This window comes from Cebus imitator, unplaced genomic scaffold, assembly GCF_001604975.1.
Source record: "Cebus imitator isolate Cc_AM_T3 unplaced genomic scaffold, Cebus_imitator-1.0 Scaffold150, whole genome shotgun sequence".
Taxonomy (NCBI): domain Eukaryota; kingdom Metazoa; phylum Chordata; class Mammalia; order Primates; family Cebidae; genus Cebus; species Cebus imitator.
In genome coordinates, this window is record NW_016107465.1 from 641,853 (window position 1) to 666,651 (window position 24,799).

Below are 24,799 nucleotides of genomic sequence, written 5' to 3' on the forward strand. Positions count from 1 at the left end.
AAAAAAAAAATTAAAACAAGCCCATAGATTATCTAACATATGAGTGCTATGTAATATCTCCCTTCCTCTGCTGTCTCTGAAGATCACTCAATCCCACAGAGTCCTTACCAATTGTAGTAATACTAACAATAACTCATCCTAGAGTTGTGTTGTATTTAGCACAGTCTTTTAAATGGCTTTGTAAATGCTATAATGTTTACAAAACCTTCAAAATACAGTATTTCAATTTATACTGCCAACCACATTGTAACCATGTAGCTATACATAATTAGCTACATTGAGGAGTAAGGTTCAATGATGTGCCCAATGTCATAAGACTGAGTCGTACGAGGCCCAGAACTCTGTCTCCATGCTCTGGCTTTTACCTGCACTGTACCTTGCCTTCTCCTGGGGTGGTAAGGGCTACCCCAGAATTATGATTGAGCCAGACCATGGGACGAACTTTAAGCATCCTAGAACTTCCAGTTATTTTAAAAACTACTAGCTGTGGAGCTGCTAAGAACCAGTTAAGAAACTTGAGAACTAGCACTAGACAAATTATGAAGTTGAGATTTTTTGCTAGTGAATTTCTACCTTCCCTTTTTATGCTGCCATCTCCTGCCTAGACTTACATCTGCCTCTCAGATAGCCAACGCTTTGCTACTGTCTTATGAAGACTAGTTTCCAATAATGACACTTAGGCAGCTCAGGACATGTCCCTCTCCCCTGCTGCATTAAAACTTAACCATCCTGTGACTTCTTCACTTAGAGCTTAGCAATAAGCTCCAGACTCATAAAAAATTAATTCACATTCAGAATTGCAGTATTTCTCCTAGAGGTGGTTTTATTCTTGAAGGTAAGTCCTGGGAGCAGGCAATATCTTAAAAGAATAAATGATCAAAAAATCTTGAACACAGCCAGGCGCTGCAGCTCACGCCTGTAATCCCAGCACTTTGGGAGGCCAAGGCGGGTGGATCATGAGGTCAGGAATTCAAGACCTCCCGGGCCAAGATGGTGAAACCCAATCTCCACTAAAAACGCAAAAATTAGCCAGGCGTGGTGGCAGCCTCCTGCAATCCCAGCTACTCGGGAAGCTGAGGCAGAAAATTGCTTGAAATGAGGAGGCAGAGGTTGCAGTGAGCTAAGATCGCACCACTGTACTCTAGCCTTGGCAACAGAGAGAGACTCTGTCTCAAAAAAAAAAAAAAAATCTTGGACACTAGACAGACCAAAAATATTTTCAGACTTGATGGTGTCTTTAATCAAATTATGGAAACATTTATTTATAGGTGAAGGTCATATTCAAAGTGAATTAAACCTCTCTGTTTATCAGAGTGCTTTGGCCACCTTGCCAAAAGGTAACGAAGATGTAGAAAGGTTCATGAAGTCCTTTTGTAGCAATTGGTGCTTCTGGGATCACTGACGGGCTGCATGGTCTATCGCCCACAACTGTCTTTCAGATCATCCTCTGAACTACAGCTGGTCCCAATTTAAACTACTGAACTGAGTTAAGGGTCTGTGCTAGATTTGGTATAGTTTTCTCACTGAGACAGACTCGATACTAAGATATTAAAATATTTCAAAGGCTTTAGAGTTAGCAACACTAATATATTGAAATATTTTATTGAAGTATAAGTCCTATTTTATCAGTACGTCTTCTACATTGATAATTAACTCTATTCTTTATCCAGTGAATATCTAAAATAATGCATGGTCTACCAAAATTATGAGAAATCTACAGACTACTTCTATCTAGGGTTGAGCAGATTTCCCTTTAAAATGATAACTTTGTTAGACTAATGCTTGATACAAAACATATAAGAGCCAAAAATTCACATTAAGTGGCAGGTAGAAGGCAATCTTGGGTAAAATATGTTATTGTATTATAACATGGATATTTCAAGAGGCCATTGTTCACCTATTAAATAACAATTACTATTTTTTAAAACTAGTAGTACTCAGTGTCAGTAAGAGGCATGAGATAGGCATGGTCATGCAATGTTCAGTTTCAAAGAACTTTTGAAATAATTATACTATTTTTCTTAGCTATTCCTCTTCTGGGAATAAGAGAAGTAAACAGACATGTGCAATTTATAGTAGGGAAAAGAAGCTTAGAAACAACTTAAACATTCACTTATGAAAAAATTTGAATAAATTAAGGTACATTACATGAAGAAATATTACATATCCACTAAAAGTAATCTTTTGAAATTTTTTTTATTTTAAATTTTAATTTAATTTAATTTTGCCTAAAGAATATTTGAAATATATATATTATATATAATATAAATTATATATATATATATGTATATTAAAAATATTTTAGTGGCAGGGAATGTTTTCAATTATATGTTCCCTTCACATGCCTAACCATCTCCCCAAGGCAATCAGCTTTACCAGTGTCTTATATATCATATCAGAGATATTTTATGCATAAATGACTTCTAACATGTGTGAATAAAAGTTTGTTTTCCCTAAAGGAAACCCCATTAAATTTGGAACTTAAAGATTACTACTCAATTCTCTATGATTTCTCACTATAAAGCTTCCTGTGAGATTTCTAAAATTTTCAGTAGAGAAGGACTTCCTACCATGGGACATTGCTAGAAATCCTATTTGCCTACCTGTCCATAGAGACCTTTTGATTAAGAGCAAAAGAAATAAGGAGTAGTAGCAGTCATGCAGGCACTTTCCCTCCAAATTCCTAATCACTGGTTGCATTTTAGGGGGTGAATGAGTTTTTCTTTCTCTCAGCCTAAGCGAGGCTCATGCACCCACTGGAAGAGATGGGTTGAACAAGCAAAGCAACTTCTTAATTTTGACACTGGCTACAGTGACAAGGAAACAAAGTTAGTTCACCTGAGATCTGGTTATTTTAAAAAGAGCGTGGCATTTCCTCCCTCTCTTTCTTGCTGCTGTGCTCTCCATGTGACATTGTGGATCCCAATTGCCTTCCAACATGATTGTCATCTTCCTGAGTCCTCACCAGAAGCACATGCCAGCACTATTCTTCCTTAAAACCTGCCAAACCATGAGACAATTAACTCTCTTTTCTTTATTTAATAAAAAAAAAAAAAAAAGCAAAAGTAGGCCAGTCAGCAGAACTATGTGCTGGCCAATTCACACCGACTCTTCCTGCCCTCCAACATGCTGAGCCAGGGTCCCCACTATGTCATCATGGTGAGTCTAACTTCCATCCAGGTCCTCCATCAACACCACTGCCCTCTCATCATGCTTAAAGGAAATTTCACAAACCTTGGAGAGCAACCTAATGCACTATTTGCCCAGGCAGAATAAAATTCTTTCATGATGGCCTTTTTGCTGAGACTTTATGCCTTTTTCCTCAGATAAAAATCATAAAATGTAAAATTTGTTATGTAAACTGTTTAATGAATTTCTGGATCTGAAGCATAATAAGTACTTAATAATTTTCCAAGCAATGACTAAACGAATGAATCCTATATTGTTGTTTTAAAGAATAAATGTTAAAGATGCATGCATGATACCTTTTGGCACTGTGTATGGTACTAAATGAAAACAGCATACGTGGACATTCTGGTAGTGAGAAAAGGACTTCTGGATTTATATTCGTGAAATATTTAATGCAGTGTTCGGTTCCAAAGTCCTAATGATAACAGGATACACATGTTAACGAGTGACGATCTATAGTTGACAGCTGACCTAACTAACAAACTATTATGTCCATAAGCTATTTTGTCTGAACTGAGCCATATCCATAGAGGGGAAAAAAATGAACAATTCTTGAGTTATATAGCACCTTTCTGCCCCAAAAGAAATCCTGCACTTAGTTGGCAATTCCTTTCCTTATGTCTGGCTATTTAATGTCTTTCCTTCTGCTCTGTAGAGAAACTCTTCACTGTATAAATTGGTTTCATTTATAAATGGTGAAAATTTTTAAATTAAAAACATACAGTGCCATTTAAATATAAAGTATTATTATTTATGGTAACTATTATTGCTGGTTTGATTCGTATATGAATGATAATGCTTATAATTTTCTCCCAAAGTAACAAGCAACTTGTTAGCTGGATAACTAGCTAGTGTAAATGAGGATAAGCTCAGGCACTTAGTACGCATTTGATAAGAATTTATTGCTGAATTAATCAGTAGGTCTAATTTCCCCTGTCTTGGAATTGTAGGGAATAAGAACTAGCTTCTAGAGGAAAGAATGCATGGTCTATTTGGACAGTTCTACCTGATACATGATCTGCCAGGTCAGAAGAGTTTCAGGTACTCAACCCCCAAACATGCATATGCCTAGTAGCGGCCCTTGGAGAGGTTGCCCAACCTCCAGTGATGAGGAAGTCCCAGGCACTCAGCACGTCTGAAGCTTTGCAGCTCTTTTTGATGCAGTGGCAGTCAACTCAGCTATAAGGTGGGCAGTTTTCATCATCTGTAGTGACCACCATCTGCTGACCGCTTTCTATCTGCCAAGCATGAGTAAGGAATCATGGCACCAGTTTGATAAATGGGGAAAGTTGGACACAGAGAGTTTGGTTCTGCTGACTAAGGATACATCTTTTAAGTGGACTAGTCATAACATGAGTACAGGTCCAAAGCCCATGCCACAAACCAGTCTTTTCCAAAGATTAATTCTCAGTCCACTGGGAGGATCATAAATTCCTCCAGGTGAGACCCTAATTAACTATCACAAGCCCTTTTCTCAGTTCTTAAAATACGAAAATAATTATTTCATTGAGTTTCATTTTTATATAAGCATAAGGACCAATTCACTAGTAACTTACTTAGTCGATTACTAGGAGTTATTAAAATGTTGGTATTCACAAACTAAAATAAACATGTTATTAGATAGTTTATAGATGGCTCTAATACATTACCAAGAGTTCAGGCTAACATACACATTATAAAATTGCTATTTTGCCTATGTGACACACAGAGAGCAGGAAATCCACTAGAAAGTGGGAATGAGTGGGGTAGGAAGATTGTGAGGTCTTTGCCTTGCTTAAGTGTGCTGCAATAATTTTTTTTAAAGGTTGAATGCCATCATCCTAACCAATATGCTAAAAGGAAAGAGGAGAGTGAAGTTTATCCCCTTGCATGTGAATTGAGCAGTGCAATCTGGTATTATGTTCTCATACATGGAAAGGTAGCTTAAGCACTAAATATTATTTCATTTTTCTCATATACCTATAATTTACATAGAACATAATTGTTTTAAAAATGTCCTATTATTTTCTAAACTAATGATCTAGAATCTCAAATAAAGCAGGACATATCCAATGCTGATGAGGTCTTAATTCACAGATTGATTCATTTTTTGAGTAAATACTATTTGAATCCTTGCCTGTTTTGAGGTATGCTAACGAGCCTATCTTTTTCATACCCTAAGCAATATAAACTCCTTGTGATATCTGTGATTAAAAGGTAGAAAGAAAAAAACAAGTGACAGTTCTCATTTGGAAACACAGATATACGGCAGGTAGTCAAATTTCATGAGGGTTAGGAAGATTGTAGATAGACTTTCAAATCAAAAACTCATGGTATTGTTGGTCAGTAAACTCCTAAGGACCAGCAGCATCCCAAAAGAGGCCTTTTGGGGGATTTAAATTTCAACAACAGTGACATATTGTATTTTCCACAGGATAGGTACTGTGTCCACCATGGTAGCCAGCAAATTGCTCCTAGCAAGGAGGTGACCCAGTGTCTGTCTGCTCCTTACATTAAAGAGGAAAAGGCTTGTAATGTGTAGCTTGTCTTTGTTGGCAAAGATCACCTAGCTCTACTAAAAGTATGGGAGGCGAAAGCACAATTCTTCAACACTTCTTTAAATAGAAGAAATATCAATATTTAATACTGAAACATTAAAAAATATGTGTTTCTTGAAGTGATCTAAATATCACTCACTTTTGTAAACAAGTCCACATATTGTTTGAGAATGGGCTTAAATGCTCAAACAGACATGGATCCACATTATTAATTAGGTAATATAAGCTGTTGTTCGCAGATTTTAGCAAGCATTAGAATCAGGCTGGAGAGCATTTGAAGACACAGATTGCTATAATGTTCATTCCTAGGGTTCCTGGACCACATCTCAGTAGGTTTGAGGTGGGTCAGAGAATTTGCAACTCTAACAAGTACACAGGAGCAGGAGGTGCCACTGATGCTACCCATTGGAGAACCACATGTGGAGAATTACCAATCTCAAGTTTCATTCCTTAGCCCTGCTCTACCTCAGTTTCTTCACCAGTTACTTGAGAGTACTAACATCTACCACTCAGAGCTGTTGCGATTAAATAAATGAGATAATGCATTTAAATCTCTTAACATATTGCCTGGTACCTACTGTAATATGTTCTCAAACCATGTTAGCTATTATTACTGTTTAATTCTGTGGACCCTGGAGACATCAGAAAATGAAGACAATGAATGGCATGATGTATTTGCCTTTGATTGCTTCTCTGAATTTTCTGCTTTTACCTTTATTTAGACTAAACTCCTGTTTTCACTTGAGTTAGAAAGATGTAGTTCTTCAAGGATGCTAACTCCACATTTAGTTTGGCAATGTGAATTGTTCATGTGGTTTTACATTCCTCATTTGTTTCTCGCTCTGCTCAGTAAAATATTCATGATTTTGGTTGGCTGTAAGGTGTCCCAGGATGAGCAAGGGAAAAGAACCGTGTACAGTTCCGCCTTGTGAGATACTTCAGGGACAAATTTCTTTCTACTAATGCAAACTTGGGCGGCACACAGAGATAATGCTACCATTCTTGGACTTTTCTACATTTTTAAGTAACTTTACTGTAGTTGGTTGTTAAACTGTCTCCTGATAAATATTTTCCTTAGAAGATATAAGATGAGAAACTCAACTCTTTTGCTGGTTTTGGAACAGAGATGAGTTGGTTTAACACTAATGACTGATGACTGTACCTGAATTCTTTCTGACAGGATTGCCTGGTTCTTATGTAAATGAGTATATGTTGTTGATGCCTTTGTACAGAAAGAAAAAAAAAAGAATGGGACCTAAAGAATGGCAATAAATGAACCAAATATACATATCTAGGGTTAAAAAGCACTAATGTTTATAAAGAAGCAGCTATTCTATTTGTTGCTGTTGTGATAACCACAATGGAAGACTAGACTCATGAGAGAGAGGAATGGTTTTGGTAGAAAATTCTGAGCTAGCACGAATGAAACCCATGCAAGAATGTATAATAATATAGGTCCCAGGTGCAGCATCTTATGGCCATGTCTCCTGGGTTAAAACACTCAAAGCTCATCCTATGATATTGCATATTCAGCAACATGCAAAATTACTGCCATCACTCATGACACCAAATAATAGAAGTCTTCATCATATACGGGCTTCTGAAGGAACTTATCTAAAGCCAACTTCCAAGTTAAGATCCCTTGGGAAAGATTCTTATGTTATCAATTTCTTTGTCTATTTTTTTAATGGTGTTCCTTCACTCAGGGAAATGACTTCAGACTGCAAGGAGGTAGAACAAACATCTTTAAGGTGGAGTTGAAGCTCACCACTGAGTTGAAGCTTGTAACGGTGAGACTTGCCACTTTACATAAGCATAAGTGTCAGATAAAAGGTATAGTGGGGGACTACAGATGTGTTTTTTCTTTTATGGCAATCTTTATGATTCCTGGATAAATGAAAACATTTCAGAAGATTAGAAATAATTGAAATGTTCTCCATTCAAAAGCAGACAGAGAAAGATACATTTCATATAGACACATTTATACTATATATATAGTATATATATATTTATATATACATATACATATACATAAGTGTATACATATGTATGTAAGTATATCTATATACATATATGCATGTATACATATATACACACATGCACTACAGACACTATAAACACTCTACACCATGGCTGTAGGACAAATTACTAACTAGAGTCTTAGGGTTCAGGAAGTAAAGTGGTACCATTGGTAGCCATCTTGGGCACACCAGAAATTAAGTAATGACACACTAATCCCATAGCATTTCTGATAGGGTTTACTACACTGATATGATTAAGGGAGCAACACAGAAATTGTGTTTTTATTTTAGCAAGGTTTATAGGCATAGTACAGACATATGGGCTGGAGGGAATCATAATTGGTTTCAGGAGAATGCACCAGAGAAACTTGTTTTGCAATGTGCTGAACTTCCTGTTGTTGAACACAACCAAATAGATGCTAAATAAGAACCAGGAAAGTCTGTTTCTCTTCCTGCACAATAAACTTTTGGGCTGAAAGTTCCATGAAGTGAGGTACTTAATTCAGGTACTGGAATATCCACTCAACAAACAGGTATTTGATAAATGAATAAATGTCAAAATGTAAGAAATGATTGTTACAGCTATTTTCTAACATTCAGATCTCTATTCCTAAATAGCTTAGATTTCTACTGAGTTAGGATGTGTTTGCTTAATATCAAAAATGTTTAGCACTTTTTTATGCAAATATAAATTGTTTCCCAAAATCTACCTTATATAATAGAAAGAATCTATTTTACATGATATTATGAAGTGATTCCTGTTCTCCTTTTTTTTCCTGTTTTCTTATGATTTAAAATAAAAAATATAGAAAAGAAGCTGGGGAACATATTAGTAAATGAGCAATCAGGGCTCAAGATTTCTGCTGTTCGAATTTTGGGTTCTACTCCTAATGTCATCCAATAAGAAAATTGCTGGTCTCTTTGTTTTCTACTCTATTATCTGTATAACTCCCTTTGATAAAAAATAAATAGAAGCACTGTCAGGAAAATACTTAAAACTGTGAATGGCTTTTTATAACACGGATTTGAATAAAAGTTATTTGCAAACCCTGTCACCAGAATAATTTTACTACTAATTGAAGCAATAATCACTATTCTACATTGCACCAAAATTAAACTGCTAAAGTTTCTTAGTTAATTGTTAAAAAAAAAAGTGCTCAATAGCACAAAGCATTTGCAAAACTGTAAATAGATTAACCCATTCCTTCAGCCTTCTAAATAATTGACTACATTAAAATAATATTGAATTTTAATAAGTACCCTTCAGATACCTCATTTTACCAATGCAGATTTGACAGAACAAAATGCCGTCATGATTGAAGAAATATTTTTCACTGCTTACTCATCAATTCAGATGAAATGATGTCATACAAAGTCAAAGTTCATAAAGACACAGATATACCCACATTATTCCCACATTGTTTCCTTCTATGCTGTCATCTATAATTTTAATGGAATTAAATATTTAACGAGTACCTATTATATACCAGGATATTGACTTAAGCACACTCACATGTATTATCTGATTCAATTCTCATAACAAATACATAAAATCATAATTATTTTTCCTAATTCCAAATGAGGAAACATGGTTCTGCGGGGTTGTTACTTCCTAACATTGCATAGCTAGGAAAGCTTGGAAACAGAACGCTCTTCTAATTCTGATACATCCTTTCGCCCTTACTCTTTTCTTTATCACCTACCAACTGTTGACCCTACGAGGTGATAACTGTTTGGTCATTCTGATTCTCAACTCAAGGGATAAATTAATGAATGGACACACAGCTTCTTTTTTTTCTTTTTAATGTGACCCATACTGCCTCTAGAAGGATACACAACTTCAACGTAAAGACTTCGAGAAGATTTTTTTTCAGTGATTTGAAATCAAAATAAGACTAGCAATAAACATATAATTGATAGCTGACATTTACTGAATATTTACCATGTTTCAGACACTGTCACCTGTGCTTCATGTGCATTTTCTCATTTATTTCTCAAACAGCAAAACTGAACTTTTATTAGTTGGGTACAATTTTCATCTCTACTTCACAGGAGAGGAAATTGGGGCACAAAGGGGTTAAGTAACTTCCACTAATCATACTGTTAAATAGTAAAGCCTGGACTTGTATTCAGTCACTGACACTCTAGAACAGTGGTTTCAGCTGGGGCTTATTTTGTCCCCAGGGGGAGTTTGGCAGTATTTAGAAACCTGTTTGGTTGTCATAACTGAGGGGTGATACTGGCATCTAGTGGATAGAGGCCAAGAATGTTAAAAATACACAGAACAACTCCCTAGAGAAAAAAATTACCCAGCCCAAAATTTCAATGGCAAGCATAAGAAACCCTGCTCTAGAACCTGCCTTTTGGCATTTCTCTGTACTTCTGTACTACTGAATTTGGATGGATAAAATGAATACGACATCTCACATTACTGATGATTAATTCTCAGCTGCATTTAATCTCACAACACTTTCTCATGACAATATTGATTATAATACATTGCAACAGCAGATTTTACTGTACCTCATAATGATATTGGTATCTTCTGTGAAATAAAAATGCCTGGTTTCACTTCCCAAAATTCTTGCTAAATTAGTCTGATGTAAATCTCTTGGGAATCAGATATTTTTTAAAAAGCTCCCCAAGTGATTTTAATGTGCAGCCAAGTTTTGAGAAACGTGTAGAGAAAAATAACAGGATTTTTAAAGTATGGAACACTTTCTATTCTCCACTAAAATAGTATCCTAGTAATGGCTCAAAGTTATTGAATGTTTATCATGTGCCCAGGGCTGGACTGAATGCTTTGCAGGAATTATCTCACTTTAAATTCTTCAACACCTCTATCAGGTAGTTGTTCTTATCACCTGTCTTAGTTTGTTTGGGCTATTATAACAAAGTACCATAGACTGTGTGGCTTATAAGTGACAGCGATTTATTTCTTACCATTCTAAAGTCTGGTTAATCAAAGATCAAGGTGCCAGCAAATTCAACGTCTAGGTCTTGCTTTCTGGTTCACAGCCTTCTCCCTGGTCCTCACACGATGGAAGAGACAAAGCAGCTCCCTTGAGCCTCTTGTACAATGACACAAACCCAATTCATGAGGGCTCTGCCTTGATTTCCTTCATTCTCTAATCACCTCCCAAACACCCCACTTCCTAATACCATCACCTTGAGGGTAAGAATTTCAACATATGAATTTGGAAGAGACACCCACATTCAGACCATAGCATCACCATTTTACAGATGATGAAACTGAAACATCTGAAAATTAACTGATCCAGACCACGCAGCTACTGAGAAACAGAGCAGTTTATTAAATCTAGCTCCTTCTGACTAGAAAATGTGTGGTGTAATTCAGCGGTTCTGAAACATAAGCATGCCTCAGAACCATCCAGAGAGCTAGTGAACACACAGATTGTTGAACTCAGCCCCAGAGTCTCTGACTCAGTAGGTCTAGAGTGGTGTCTAAGAACCTACATGTTTAACAAGTTACCAGTGATGCTACTGACTTTGCTGGTCTGGGGACTACACTTTTTGAGAACCACTGTGGGATGGTTTCTATAAAATCAAGCTGTTTTCATGACATTTCTTCTATTTAAGGGGATTCATCCCTCATTTCCTCCTGAATCTTGGCAGCAGTGGGTGGTTGGAGAACATTTCTTTCCCCCTAGCATAATGTCTTCTGATACTAGGAACAATTCTAAGCACCATGTTAGTGTGAAAAGTGTAAAATAGCTACTACCTACCGTTCAATTGGGTGAAGGGAGAACTACCCAGGAGAGAAATCAACACCCTCTTGCCTCTGCAGGTAAGATCTCCTAACCAGAGAAAATGAAATCTACCAACAGGACAGAAACAGACCTAAACCATAAGGACAACAATTCAAAGTGACAATTCAATGCCAGATAAAGAGGATAAAGGGACGGGTTTTATATTAAGGGAAAACAGGAAATCAACAGAAGTTTTTTGTTTTAACTTCCTTGTTCCTACACTTAGAACCAACTAGGATTAAATAAAGAACAAAAAGAAGCAAGTGCTCTTCTTTTTGACATAGCTCTCATCCCCACTAAACAACAGCAAGCAAGAAAACAAACATACCCCAAACATGAGCCATCAACATGAAACATAAAATAGGGAAAATCATGAGAGTAGGCAGTGAGACTCCTATATCGTCCCCTAATGTTGCAGTCAAGCAGCAAGTATGTATTCAACCATTGATAGACTTCATATATATATATATATATATATATATATNTTTTTTGAGACGGAGTTTCACTCTTGCCCAGGCTGGAGTGCAATGGCACAATCTTGGCTTACCGCAACCTCCACCTCCTGGGTTTAAGCAGTTGTCTTGCCCTAGCCTCCGGATTAGTTGCCTTTATAGGTGCCCACCACCACACCTTTTTGTGTTTTTAGTAGAGACAGAGTTTCACCATCTTGGTCAGGCTGGTCTTGAACTCCTGACCTCAGGTGATCCGTCCACCTTGGCTTCCCAAAGTGCTGGGATTACAGGCGTGAGCCACCACGCTCAGCCAAGTCCATTCATTTTATTGAATCCCTATGTTAGACACTGGGAGACACACAAAGAGAGGGTTTTATCCCTAAGGAGCTTATAGTCAAGGTGAAAAAGAAACATATAAACAGGATTATTGAAGAGTACCAGGACCAAATTAGTGGTGGAGACATAAGATCCCAGAGTAAGGATAAATCACTGTGGGTGAATGGTCAGGGGACACTTTGCAAACGTGGTGGGAGTTGAGCTGGGTCTTCAAAAATAGGTTAGATATAGGTAATTGGAGCCGAGTGGAGAGAGGCTTTCAGGAAGTCCAAGGAGGAGATAGAGGCAGTGGCATAAAAAGGCAGAGAAGTGAGGCATTTGGGGTGGCTAAGGTGAATGGATGGCTTTGACCTAGGATCACAGGGGAGTGCCTGAAGACAGAGCTGTCCTGGGTTATAGAAAGGTAGGCCAAGGAGGAGCTTGGGTTTGTTTTGCGGAACCTAGAGGGCTGAAAAGTTTTTGATAAGGAAGGTGATGTGATAAAACTGTAACTTTAGAGAGATACCAGCCATCCTCCTTTTTTCCTGAACACAGGCTAGATCCACCCCTCACGTCTGAGCTCCTATCTCCAACTCTGCCCTTTGTTTCTAGGGGATGAGTGTACCCTGCGTCAAGATACTGTTAATTCTCCTTTGATGCTCTTTTTTACCCATTTCCTGGTTGCAAGAGTAGGAGCTGGATTTTTATCATGGCTCAGGAGACATAAAGATGTGTAAGTTTCTACCCCTAATACTTGGCTTTCAGCACCCTATGAAGGGTGTCTATTAATTTCATTCTACTCAAGTTAATATTTCACAACCTCATTATTTAAAAAGCTTATTAAATAGTTCACAGAGAACCATTCTGTCTCCACATTTGAACTATAACACATAAAATATTTGGTATCCCCCAAATCTGTTTGCTTTCTGACAAAAAAAAAGTTCTTAAATGATTTTCTTACTTATCCTCATTACCTACAGATCTTCTAAGTTAGAATTTTATTTCTTGTATAATACAGAAAACTAACAATTACAATGAAAAAGAATCAAATAGGATTAAATCCATAGGTTTAAAATACACATTGGACTGTGAGCTTCATCATATTTATTTCCAAGTACAAAATAGTAGTAATTACTTATGAATTAATTAACAAATATTGAATGAATGAATAAAAACCAAAGTCAACAGCCAAAATGCACGTCACCAAGATGAGCAAAGGCATGCAGATTCATATTGAACTATGTTTACTGAATTCCCAATATGTTTCAGACATAATGTTAAGCACTTCCGCAATTACTCCTTTTATGACTTAATGAGTGTTACAATCTTATTTCAGGCATGAGCAGCCTGCGGTATGAAAAATTAAGTAATTTACCCAAGAAGTAACAATCAGATGTGTTAACTCAAAGCCCGAGTTTCTTTGCTAAAGTTTTTACCAGATTTATCTAACCATAACAAATACCTAAGTGCTGATTCCTATAGATTCCCAGACCCCTCCTCAGATTCTGACTCAGTATTTCATGGGGTCAGGAATCTTTACCGTATGTCTCCCATTATTCTGAGGACCATTCCAAGGGTCTTCAGTCCCAGCTACCCATTAGAATTATTTTAGATGTGTTTAAAATTCCAGGTGACTTGCCCGCCCCCCCCCCCACCAAACAAATTAATAAGAAGGGAATACCTGGACATCAATTTTTTTAAGCTCTCCAGGTTATTCCAATGGGCAACCATAGCTGAGAATGACTGAGTTCAGAGAAGACAAGACAGGAATAAAAGAAGGCTTATTAAACCATTTGTTTTCTGTTCTTGTGTTAATTCACTTAGGATAATTGCCTCCAGCCACATCCATGTTGCTATTAAGAACATGATTTTATTATTTTTTATGGCTGTGTAGTATTCCGTGGTGTATATGTACCATAATTTCTTTATCCAATCCACTGTTGATGGGCATCTGGGCTGATTGCATGTTTTTGCTATTATAAATAAAGCTGTGATGAACACATGGGTTCATGTGTCTTTGGTAGAATGATTTGTTTTCCTTTGAGTATTTATCCAATAATGGGATTGCTGGGTTGAATGATAGTACTGCTGAAATTGAGAAATATCCACCTGCTTTCCACAGTGGCTGAACTAATTTACACTCCCTCCAACATATAGGGTTGCACATGCATAGACTTGTTCTGAAAAAAAAAAAAAAAAAAAAAAAAAAAAAAAGCAAGGAGATATCAGTGGATAACTCAATGGGGTGGTAATGAGGGCTGAGGGTGGGGCTTATGCAGAGAGATTAAAATTTTCCCTTTGTATCTTTCTGTATGTTTTGATTTGTTTCATATTCAAATATCACTTTTAAATTAAAAGACAACCTAGTTTAAAAAAAAAGACAAAGAAGAATCATTTGTCGTAATTGTGTATTGTATTTTCTATTAAATTAGTAGATTATAGTTTCTCTTGCCACAAGGGGGGAATGGGTAATTATGTGAGATGATGGATATGTTCATTTGTTTCACTATAATAACCATTTTACTGTATACAATACATGTGTCCTATAATATCATGTTGTATATTTTAAATATACATAATAAAATTTATTTTTAAAAAAATTAGAAGAAAAAGATTTGTGATAAGTGATTAGTGGAAAGAAATTGAGAGCTGTCAAAGGTGGTAGGGGATGTGAGGAGCAAAGAGAAAGATCTGGGATTCATCATGGAAGCAATTGAGCAACTCTAAAGTTAAATAAAGCTAATACATACGTAGGCATTTAGCTTTCATATAAAGAACATGTTTTGTTCCTATGGAAGTAAAAGCAATTTTTACCTATCATATATTTATCCTTCCTAGCGAAGATCAGAAATTTCTATCTTTGTTTCTTCAACATTCTTACTTTACAAGTGGGAGCACCTGGGCACACGGGGGAAATGAAGTCACTTTAGACTTCAGGTATGGGGCCGGGTGAGGTCACCTGGTGTTAACTCTCTAAACTTGTTCTTAGGCTTTCTTTGCTCCCCTGCTGTATTAACTACTTCATAGACAACTGTGATCTAATATTTGAAAGAACAGGAACATGCTAATACCTTGATGTGATCCGTCATCCAAAATAATTTGAGACAAACTAATTCTGAAGAAAATGTATGTTGTACTTTTATAGTCACAGGGATAACTTTTGTAACATGCCATATGCATATCGAGTCTGTTTCCAACAGGATGAAAACAAAGGGGAATTTAAGTGTAGAAATTATATGTATCTGTATAATTTGAGGGTGGGAACATTTTGAAGTTGTTGATTGCTTTTAAGCAAATGCGGCATTCTCTGGCGAATAAGTAGCATCCAAAAGAAAAACCGATATTCTCCCTCCCACCTTCTGCGCCTGAGCAGCCTTTCACCCTTACTTAATGAAATGGAGCCGTTGATGCCTTTAACTCCTCTTTCATTTAATCTCATTAATGCAGTCTGTTGGGATTGTAGTTGTGGGTTAACACAGGGGCAGTCGTCAGATCTCCAGTGAAAAGTGTCATATTTTTCAGTTACACTTTTAATTGCTACGTCAAAATGTGTGAGAGCCAGCTCAAAACTAAAGCTGATGCCACTGGTGAGTTTTACATTTTCTTCTTTCTTCTGATATTTAGCTGTATGGACCATCCTCCAGGCAAGGAAGTAAGCATTTATAAGGTCTCAGCAAAATACATTGATAGCTAGGTGTGGGGCAAAAAAATTTTTTCTGACTCAGGAATGTATATAATGAAACCAGTCACTCAGGCTTAATTTTACACTAGAGAATATATTTATACATAAATACTGTCATATCCTGGAGTGAACTACCAAATGCATAAGTTTTGAAATTAAATTCAAGTAGTTATCCGCCATATCACACTAACATTAGGTTAATCATATGAACACCCTTCTCACAGTTTGCAGCTTTGATTTTGGTCATTGGCATTGCTATCGTGATCATTTTACTTTTTTAAGTTTTAAAAAAAATTCATTCGGTGTATATATATCTGGTACCAGATGATTTATAATATGTAAGAAATATATTTACAAAAATAATAGCTATTTGGTTGAATATTAACAATGAGGTTAATTATGTTTGAGATTTTCTCCTAAATTTTTTACAAGTTAGTGCATAATTCCCTAGACACATATTATCTCATAACATAGGCAGATTTGGAGAACTTGTTTTAAGAATATTTCAGGGTAAAAGGATTTATTGTCATTTCCTTGCTTGTACTAGATAGCAATGCACAACAGTTGGAAATATTAAAATGTAAATTGATATAATTGTTTCAAATAATATAAACACTACATTGTTCAAAAAAATTACTAATCATACTTACACACCTTTAAATATAAAAACTCAGAATCACATCTTTCCACAATGTTTATAGTTTCCTGGTGCTTGTATTTGTAAGGGAAAAAGTAGATATTGTTTCTATGCAATTACCAATTTCAAAATATATGCATTTAAAAATTTTGTTGGTGAAATAAACTATTGCCAGCAGATTGCAGTTCTGACATCAATGGAGTCTTTAAGTAACTATTTATCCCTACTACTGACAGATTTAGTCAGGATACTGTTGCTGCTGTTGTTGAGAAATTAATAACACTAGACATACTAATGTCTATGTACTTAATCCTCTTTGAGCCTGAACCACAATTAGCAGAGCTCACAGGTGAACAAAAATGTGTTGTTCTCCTCTGATATGGTGTTTTAAAAAACATGAATTTATCTTCTACTGTAAAATTACATAAAGAATAGTGGTCAATTTTAGGAGTTTACGTGCACATACACGCACACAGTATTCACTTTTTAAATGAACTATATGAACAAATGTGTTTCTACATTTTGCAAAGTGAACCAGATATTTCTCTTTCTCCTCTTAAGTTTTAGTAGAATAAAAATGAATATCCCAAATTAAAGCTGTAGCTTAAAAAAAAATTTCCTACAATAAAATACTTGGTGCTATGCTTAGTAATTTCTAGTTTTCAGTAATGTCTTTCTCGTCTAATATTTGGCCCCCCCAAAAAAAATCTCTCCCTCTTTAGAAGTAATTCAAATGTCTAAAAAATGGAAAAGAAATTTTTTCTACCAATTCAATTCACATGGTAGTAACAAAATGCCTTTGTTATAAATCAATGTATAAGAAATGCAGCAACCATAAATATCTCCATTCAGATGTTAGTATAGGTCACCAAAAGATCATTACATTGTTCTACCTGTATAAAAAGGAATCTGAAAGATGGAAATTTGTTAAAGTGAAATTGGAAAATTATATCTTTTCTCACTACTTTTTGTGACAATTATACAGAGGGATGTTGTCTCTGGGAATAAGGAACAGTCAACATGTTCATACAACAACTTCACCAGCTTACATAAACACTGAATAAAGCTGTTAGGGATTATGGGCAGCATGCTGGATCTGATGCGCTCAAATATAAGATATCTTGGGTCCCATAATATTTAGGATTATGCTGGTAATCTCTTTAGAGAAAGTGTGCAGTATCAGCAGAACAGGCACTTCAGTCTTTGAGGGAGCTATTCACTAATTCTATATTTGCTGGGAAACTAAGCCTCCACCTCAGTCCCACACTGACACCGGGCCTCTATGACATTTTGCATAGGGCAAAATTATAAAAGGGAGCTTCTAGAGTGACATTCTAAATTATCATTTTGCTCCTGAAACAATTTCTGGTGTGGTGTGCAAATGAGAATACTTTCCTTTAAATTCTGTATGTCTCCTTTTTAAAAAGGCCATTATGGGTAAAGACGAACTAAACTCAAACCTGCCCTTCTCTAACCTCTGAAGTAATTCTCATCTCTAGAGATGAAATAAGAACTAAAATTGTCTCTTCAATTCTATCATTTCCTTTCATTTCAAGATTCAATTCTGAAGCCATGAAGGCTAAATTGCAAATTTGCTGGAACACAAATTATATAACAACGTAATCTTCAATGCAAAAATTGACAATATATTTAGTCATTGTAGCATCATCTATTTTCAAAAATTCAGAGCTCCTGTAGATAATCCAATCACACACACAAACACACTGGTGCGCATGCCTATAAAAATGTCACCTATGTCCTATAGTTTGTGTATGTATTTGCTTCATCAGTGGCTAAAGGCACATTAAAAATCAAAAGTGTCTATAAACATGAAAAAGGGACAAATAATACTACTGTTTGGTTTTTGGCTACCCAGGCAAATTGTTAAGATGTTATGAACCAGTTAAATAAAGTTATTATTAGATTAGGAAGAGAAACGTTAAGATAGTACTAACATTCTAGTCTTACATGGACATTGTCTTAGTGTGGGGTGATAATCCACTCAAATACCTCATGAGAAGGTATGATGTCACTTTTATTTTACAAGTTTTCTTTTTTCTAAAACAAAGGCATTGAAATTGGATTCTGATCACTATATTTTAGAACATATCCTCCTTTTCTCTGCCGTCCTGGCTCGTCTCTTTTTTTAACACACTCAAGAGATTTAGTCTTTCTTTGCCACCAACCAGAAAAAGACATGTTTTGCTTATTTTCAAACTCTCTGAACAAGTGCTGAGAACTTCAGGAATGGTCTCTACTGCGTCTATCAATGAATACAATGAGAAACAGCATGTATGCTTTCTACCTCGAACTTCAGTTACTTGACTTTGGCTCGTGTGTATGTGTGTGTGTGTGTGTGTGTGTGTGTGTGTTTTGTGGGGGCTGAGGGGACAAAAGTTATTGTCCCAGCCTTTGAATTGTCTGACTCCAAGTTTAATGGCTTTATATTTATGTTTAGCAAGCATGCATTGTATCCTTGGTCTTTTCAAGTATTCTTGAAAACAATGCAGTATAGGAATTACATCTCAGAATACAGTGAGTAACACTTGGTTGAACTATATAAAATTGGCAATATTGACAATTTTTTGTACAAAAAGATGGCAATTTCATGTGATTCAACTTGATATATGGTTAGTAACTACAGATTAAGGCATGATTGGTAATTCTGGAAGCATTCCATTTAACCCCATTAACTCCCCAAAATAAACATGTAATCTGGAATTTTGCTCTTGTTATTAGATTTCCTTCTCTCACTCTTTAGCCACCACCTTTAAGATTGCCCTTTTCTCATAGATATTTGCTACTTGAAACTTGCTCACTTTCCAAGACCTGGCTCAGAAGCCACCTCAGCACCAAACCTTCCCAGTTCCCACAGTTAATATTAACATCATCTTCTTTCAGGTTCATTCAGCAGTCATCTGTCTGCCCTGCATTCAAGTGATGTAAATGTGTGTGGCTGTAGAATTATAGTATTCATTGTGAAGACAGAAACTTGGTTTTGCACATAACTGTGGTCTAAAATAAACAGATGCTGACTGAATTGGTTGTTCTTAAAGTACTCCTTACTTGTTTTTGCTGGACCATCTCAGATACTCCTCACTACCTCCAGCAAAAGAAGCACCTCTGTACAATTCACTTTTTTGAAAAATTAATAGACATTTTTAGTACCACTTTAGATTTATAAAATAATTGAGCAGATAGTACATAGAGGTCTATGCGCTTACCAACCTCCCAAACAGAATTTCCTCTATTATTATTTTGCATTAGTATGGTATACTTGTTACAACTATAAGCCAATGCTGATACATTATTATTAATCATTTATTCTTTGTGTTGTACCGTTCTATAGGTTTTGACAAATCTGTAATGACATGTACCTGTCATTATAGTATTATACAGAATAATTTCATTACCCTATCAATTCCCTGTCCTTCACCCTCTTCCCCAACTCCAAACCCATGGCAACCAGTGATTTTTTAAATTGTCTTTATAGTTTTGCCCTTTCAAAAATATTATGTAGTTGGAATCAGACTGTCTTCTTTCACTCAGTAATATGCAACATATATTTTCATGGCTTAATAGCTCTTTTTATATTGTCAAATATAAACCAATACTGATACAATATTTCAATGCACAAATGTACCACAGTTGGTTTGTCTGTCCACCTGTTGAAGGACATCTTAGTTCTTTCCAGTTTTTGGTAATTATGAATGAAATCACCACAAATATTAATGCACAGGTTGCCATGTGGACATAAGTTTTCAGTTCAGTAGTAAATACCTAGGCACACAATTGCTGGGTGGTTTGGTAAGACTCTGTAGCTTTGTAAGAAACTGTCAAACTGCCTTCCAAAGTAGGTGTACCATTTTGCATTCCTAGCAGCAACAAGCAAGCATTCCCTTTGCTCAGCATCCTCTCCAGCATTTGGTATTGTCAGTTTTTTAACAGGTATACAGTGGCACCTCATTGCTTTTAATTTGCAATTCCTTAATGACATGATATTCAGCATCTTTTCATATGCTTATTTGCCATTCATAAATCTTCTTTGGTAAAGTGTCTATTCAGATCTTTTACCCGCTTTTTGAACTATAAGAGCTCTTTGTATATTTTGGATTCAAGTACTTTATTACATACATGTTTCACAATATTTTCTCTCAGTCCTGACTTGTCTCTTCATTCCCTTAATGCAATTTGATTTTTAACATAGAAAAGCTGTATTTTTTTTTTTTTTCATTTTCTGAAACGTTATTTTTTGCTCTTCCTGAATTATTCTCCAGGGAATAAACTCTGCCTGGTCATTCCAAATTATCTCTGAGACCTGGTTTTGTGGTGTGCCTCATCCCTGTCCTTCAGCAAAGTTGGTGCTGTATAATCAAGAGCTTTCTGTTGAAGGCGTTAACTAAATGTAGACTACAGAAAGGGGTTTAGAAAAAAATTAAGAAAGTCAAGAGAGATGACTTTTATTACTGAAGCAAATAATTCTGTTTCTTCTTTTCATAACTGGATAAAATGAGCTATCAAGTAGAGTACATGTCTTCATATAGAGAGATACATACAGATAAAGTTCTCATCACAGAGAGGAGAGGTTTGAGAACAGAGATCCTGAGGAGTAAATTATAGAATATACTGTTTTCCTCTTTTCTAGAACCTCTCAAATGTTACCCTGTATATGAAGCACAGAGATACTGTCACAACCCAGATGCTTATAGGCCCAGGGTAGGAGGGAAATGCTGCTTTTCTATCAGGCACCCAGGAAAGGGCAATGCTACTGGTCAGGGACCACACTTTGAGTCAGCAAGTCTCAGGGGGGCATACCACAGATGAGAGGAATGCCATGAGTATCCATCATGACCCTTGAACTCTGTGTTAACTAATCTGCCTCAATGAGACAGGACAGCTTTTCAAATGTTGCATTTCCAGAATTACCATGAATAGCTAAAATGAGTTCATTGCTTGGTTCCAGAAAACCGCTTGGTCTCCCTTATGTTTACCAAAAGAATAAGCTTTGTACCACTCGATGCTTAAAATAGAAAAACTGTATGTTTTTAAACCTTCTCAAGAGAGCCTTTGTCAGTACTGAGTATCCAGGCAGTGAGCTAGTAGCCACAACCTCAAGAGTGAGTGTACAGAAGAGGGAGGTGGCATTACCAAGCATTGCTAGAATGTAGAGAAAATGTGGGTGCAGGTAACAATCATTAAATCTATAAAGGAAACCTGGTACACTGGGTGTTAATTACAGTAACATAAGATATTTCTGGAATATGCCATCTTCTCTTTTTTCTGCCTCATCAGTTAGTGACCAGAGTTTTCTCTTTTTTTTTTTCTTCTAGCCCTTCCATTACCCTACTGCCTTTATAATCAAAAGGAAAACCCTAAAAGGCAAAAGCAGAAACCACTTTTCCAGAATCCAGGGAAACTTAAAATTCCATCAGTTCTTACAGTTGCTAAAACTGTGACTACCTGGACGTTACAGAACAGTGCTTCTCAAACTCGAATGCTAGCCTCAGGATCTTGTTACAAAGCAAATTCTGATTCCACTGGTCTTCAGTGAGTCATAGTAGTCTGCAGTTCTACCATGATCCTTGGCAATGCCAATGCTGCTGATCTGTGGTCCACACCTTGAGTGGTCATGGAAGACACTCACTCAACCTGAATGACATCAGGTCCCATACACAAGTTATCCCATTATAATTAAAATGTTGACAGAACAAGATTAATTTAATGGGAATTAATTTTTAAAGTATGAATTTAAAGCCACTACAACTAATAAAAGTGATTTACTTTGTTTACAAGGGGAATATTTAACTTACCAGTATTTTCTCTTAATGATTATACTGACTACTGTTGTTGTTTGTTGGTCTCATGTTCTGTTGTTTCCATCCTCTGGGGAGTGAGCAAGCAACCCTTCGGGAGTAAATGTTCACATGTAAAAGATAAATCAGCCTCTTTTGTGATAATCCTACACATTATGCCTTTGAAAATGATCTTCCTTTGTCATTATTGTATGGTAGAAATTTTTTTCTTAATCTGGCTTTCAATGATAAATGGTATAGGGAATTAAAATAATATAAAGCCAAATGTATCTTTAAGTTGTTTAGGAGCTATCAGCCAATTGGAACAGAAAACTCACACAGCCCACCGCCCAGAGTATTACAGAGAAGACCCCAGATGCTCATAGACACAAGAGTGTTATAGTAGAAATTAGAGTACACTGAATTTCATGCACTGTATTGCATATTTAGGCAGGAAGCTGATGTTGAGTTGCACCCTGTACTGATGAGATACACGTGGGTATACTCCAATGTCAGGAATCTTTTAGAATCACCACCTTCTACCATAGTATAGGGGCCAAAGTTCAAGACGTTTACATTTGTCCTCTGAGGATCTTATTTTTCCAAGTTGCCTTCTCACCCTAGCCTTGGGGCTACTGTCTGATGAATCACAGTTACAGTGGAATTGGGTCCCAGGGATACCTGCTGCACCACACACCTTTGGGTTTGTCATTAGGTGACATCAGAATATTTTGTACCTAATAGAGATAGATACTTATCAGTCTGCCAGTGAGAGAGGGAAAGAGTACAAACAGAGATTTTTAACTTGGATTTGTCACAGATGGTAGATGAGATACAATTTGGGTAGATGAGATACAACTTGGGCTACTGAGACCATCTGCAAAAGGATTTTTAACCAAAATAGTCATCTTTATTGGAAATTTCTACATGTGTAAATTGTGCTTTACTCAGACATTAAGAGATTTAATTGCACTGCCCACTTTTAGCATAACTGTAAAATTATGGGAAACAGAAGCTGACAGGTGAATCCAATGTCCAGGAATGTAGCCTGTGTCAAGGAATACAGTGTCCGATGTGCAGGTATCATAGCCAGGTCAGATGCTCCTTTTTTCCCTTACGGCAAAAAAAAAAAAAAGAGAGAGAGAGAGAGAGAAAGAGAGAGAGAGAGAAAGAGAGAGAGAGAGAGCGCAGAAAACAAAGATGCTACAAGTATAGCCCCAAACGAAAAGTGAGAAAACATAGAATTACTGGTGACTCTTTAAAATGTTCAGATCTGGCCTGTCCCTGGGTTTGTCCACCTTCACAGGTGATTTGCATGGTAGAGAAAATTTCTAGCTAATAACTTAACTCATTTAATTCCCAATGGGAGCCTCATCATATACAAGAATCACTTGGGGGCCTTTTCCAAAATATATATCCCCCCACAATCTCTGATTTATTCTCTTTACCCCAAATATGAAAAGTTGGACCCAGCATGGTGGCTCACACCTGCAATTCCAGCACTTTGGTAGGACAAGGCAAGTGGATCACTTGGGGCCAGAAGTTAGAGACCAGCCCGGACAACATAGCAAGAGTCTGTCCCTACAAAAAATGTAAAAATTATCCAGGCATGGTGGTACACACCTATAAGGTTCCCAGATACTCAGGAGGCTGAGACCAAAGGATCTCCTGAGTCTGGGGGTTTGAAGCTGCAGTGAGCTATGATCATACTGCACTCCAGCCTAGATGACAAAGTGAGACCCTGTCAAAAAAAAATTCATATTGCCTATTGCCTCCTTTATATGGAGTATATCACATCTTGTGATTGTACTGAAATAAATGAAATATTTAGAACCACTGCTTTAAGGAGTTATAAAAGTTCTCCTTTAGACACCATAGAAAACAAAGTATGACCTTGTCCCTGTCTCCAATGGATTTAAAATGCCCAGAACATAGAAATGGCCAAGTTTGAACTGTAAGAGTCGGCATGGTGAAAATTGAGAGCCATAAGAGCAAACACATTAAAAATGTTTCCTCCAACCAGAAAGTACCTGAAAGTTATATTATTACTACTATTCTTAATGGATGCCTTTAAGAATTAAGGTATTTTGTTGCATCAAAGTGGTGCATTTTCTAGTTAACTCATTAGCCTGGATTCATTTATATAATCTTAACACCTGCTGTTACTAGCAGAGGTCCTGAGGGGGCAGAACTAAAAATGTGTGTGTTTCCATACGCAGGAAGAAGTGAAAACATGGTAGTTTTATGCAAAGTTACGGCAAGGAACTCTAAGCAAGGAAGGGGTTTTCAGGGGGATTCCGGGGAGAGAATCACTATCTTCAAAGAGGAAGACAAATTTTGATTATTCCATAATTGTTGAATAGTATCTGCCTGCCAGATTACAAGATAGTAAACTAATTGTACT

General features: G+C 36.5%; 1 protein-coding gene across 4 annotated transcripts in view; it reads left to right on the forward strand.

The window, feature by feature from the left end:
* RORB (RAR related orphan receptor B) overlaps window positions 1-24,799 on the forward strand; it is a 189,243-nt gene that overhangs the window by 100,964 nt on the left and 63,480 nt on the right. The window contains exon 1 of one of the 4 annotated variants that reach the window (XM_037743735.1): window positions 15,738-15,871. The exons of the other annotated variants lie outside the window; for them this stretch is intronic. Coding sequence (XP_037599663.1) covers window positions 15,832-15,871 — 40 coding nt within the window. The 5' untranslated portion in view covers window positions 15,738-15,831. Of the gene's footprint in view, window positions 1-15,737; window positions 15,872-24,799 lie in introns of those variants that run through there. 4 annotated transcript variants of the gene reach the window in all.